At 43.7% G+C, this 2,329-nt stretch overlaps 1 protein-coding gene across 1 annotated transcript in view; it reads right to left on the reverse strand.

Moving 5' to 3' along the window:
- The window catches only part of NUP210L (nucleoporin 210 like), a 147,392-nt gene that overhangs the window by 4,747 nt on the left and 140,316 nt on the right, over positions 1-2,329 (reverse strand). Inside the window, 2 exon segments of the mRNA XM_023508329.1 lie at positions 669-873; positions 1,729-2,088. Of these exon segments, the coding sequence (XP_023364097.1) occupies positions 669-873; positions 1,729-2,088 (565 nt within the window).

The raw sequence follows: 2,329 nt of genomic DNA on the forward strand, positions 1-2,329 counted from the left end.
TTTTTTTTTTTATTGAATGGTAACTGTGTACATTGATGCACTTTGGGGGTACAGTGTGGTGTTTTCATAGAGCCAAGACTCTTGTTTGTAAAAAAAAAAACTAAATGCACATAATTGGGTTTAGGATATTGATCAGTACATACCAGGTGCTGGAAAAACATCAACAAAAGGCTTTCCCCTTAAAAAGATATGCTAGGGTGGGCACTGTAGCTCACACCTATAATCCCAGCACTTTGGGAGGTTGGGGTGGATGGGTCACCTGAGATCATAAGTTGGGTACCAGCATAAGCTAGAGCAAAGATACCTGTCTCCAAAGAAAAAAAAAATAGCTGGGCATTGTGGTGGGCACCTGTAGTCCCAGCTACTTAACAGACAGGGTCTGGCTTTTGCTTAGGCTGGTCTCTGAACTCTGAGCTCAAAACAATCTACCTGCTTCAGCCTCCCAGAGTACTAGGATTACAGGTATAAGCCACTACACCTGGCTGCATGGGGCCGTTTTAAAACTTAGGAACCTGTTCCGAAGTTCTATTTAAAAGTTTTGGACCACAGTTGACCATAGGTAAGTGAAACCTCAGAAAGCAACACTTCAGATGAAGGGGACCCAGTGTAACCATACATTCTGTCTTCTTACCTCCTCTAGATTAAAAATAGGTTCCTCCAATGCTCACCTGCACCTGACTTATCCTTCGTAGCTCTCACTGCCACTGCCTCAGTTTGACTGGTGAGCACACAGGAAATGTTGATGAAAACAGGTGATGCTGGCTGCTGGAAGGAAGTGAAGTTGACCACTCTTACAGAGTAGATGGCCAAGCCAGGAGTAAGGGGAGAGTGTCTACGGCCAGAGACTACTAGAAGCGGAGAGCTGGAGAAGACCTTGAAGAAAAGATAAAACAGCACTTGTCTACAAGAGGAGAAATCAGTTTTTATCGATATGTACCAATCCCAAACATTAAGAATTGTCAAGATTTAGTTTTCACTCCCTTAGATACGTTGAAGAATAATGAGCTGTGAGAAAATAATGGGCTTCAAAAAACTTTTTTTTTTTTTTTTTTTTTTTGAGACAGTCTCACTTTGACACTCTCTAGAGTGCTTTGACATCAGCTCACAGCAACCTCAAACTCTTGGGGTTAAGTGATTTCCTGCCTCAGCCTTCCCTGTAGCTGGGACTACAGGTGCCAGCCATAATGCCTGGCTATTTTTAGAGATGGGGCCTCACTCTTGCTCAGGGCTGGTCTCTGAACTCCTGAGCTCAGGCAATCCACCTGCCTTGGCCTCCCAGAGTGCTGGGATTACAGGTGTGAACCGTGCCTGGCCTCAAAAAACTTTTAAACCAGACTTCTGAAGATTACGTAAAAGTAGCACTGGAGTTACCTTCTATACTGATAGAGCTCATGACCTAGATTCAGACTCTGGGTACCTGCCTGGCACTGTGAAGGAGACAGGTTTAATACATTCAAATTGAGGAATTTCCTATGGTGATTTATCAAGTCAGTAACTTCACCCTTGGAAGAATGAAAAATCCCTTGTATCAAATTCATGATCTCTTCATTTTTGGTTAAATTTTTTTTTTTTTTTTTGAGACAGCCTCGAGCTATCTCCTTGGGTAGAGTTCGATAGCATCACAGCTCACAGCAACCTCCAAACTCCTAGCTTAAGTGATTCTCTTGCCTCAGCTTCCCAAGCAGCTGGGACTATAGGAGCTGAGCTGTGGTCCAATGTTTAACATACCTCTAGCTTCTCAAGAACTCTGTCCACTCCCAATATTCTTATCTCACCGATGTCTTGCTTGTGGCTAAGAACCACTTCTGATTGGTTAATGTAAAAGCCAGGAATGAAAGGAATAAGGATTCTTTGCATTCCATTCTTGCTGCGTTCACTGACCAGAGTGGCCCACCCATATACTGAGGTGTCAGCCATGCTCAGGGCCTGGAGAAGCTCCTCTGATTGTAGTCGAACCTTGATTAGGCAGACATAAATCCCTGAAAAAAAGGGGGGAAAGTGACCAGGAAGGTTCAGAGGTTCTGCTGAGCCAAGTGAATCAGGATAGGAAGGAAAAACACATGTAAATACAGCAAAAGAAAATGTGAACTATTAAGTATTGGCCTCTATGGAGAGGATACCAAAAGAAAAAAAAGCCCACTCCCAGGAAATACACAACTGAACTTGTTGCTTAAGAATATCATCCTTGGGCAGCGTCTGTGGCTCAAAGGACTAAGGCGCCGGCCCCATATGCGGGAGGTGGTGGGTTCAAGCCCAGCCCTGGCCAAAAACTGCAAAAAAAAAAAAAAATACCATCCTTACTCAGCATGGCAGGGAGTCTTACATAATA

The sequence above is a fragment of the Otolemur garnettii genome, unplaced genomic scaffold, assembly GCF_000181295.1.
Source record: "Otolemur garnettii isolate 467f Iridium unplaced genomic scaffold, OtoGar3 scaffold00244, whole genome shotgun sequence".
In the NCBI taxonomy this organism is placed as follows: Eukaryota; Metazoa; Chordata; class Mammalia; order Primates; family Galagidae; genus Otolemur; species Otolemur garnettii.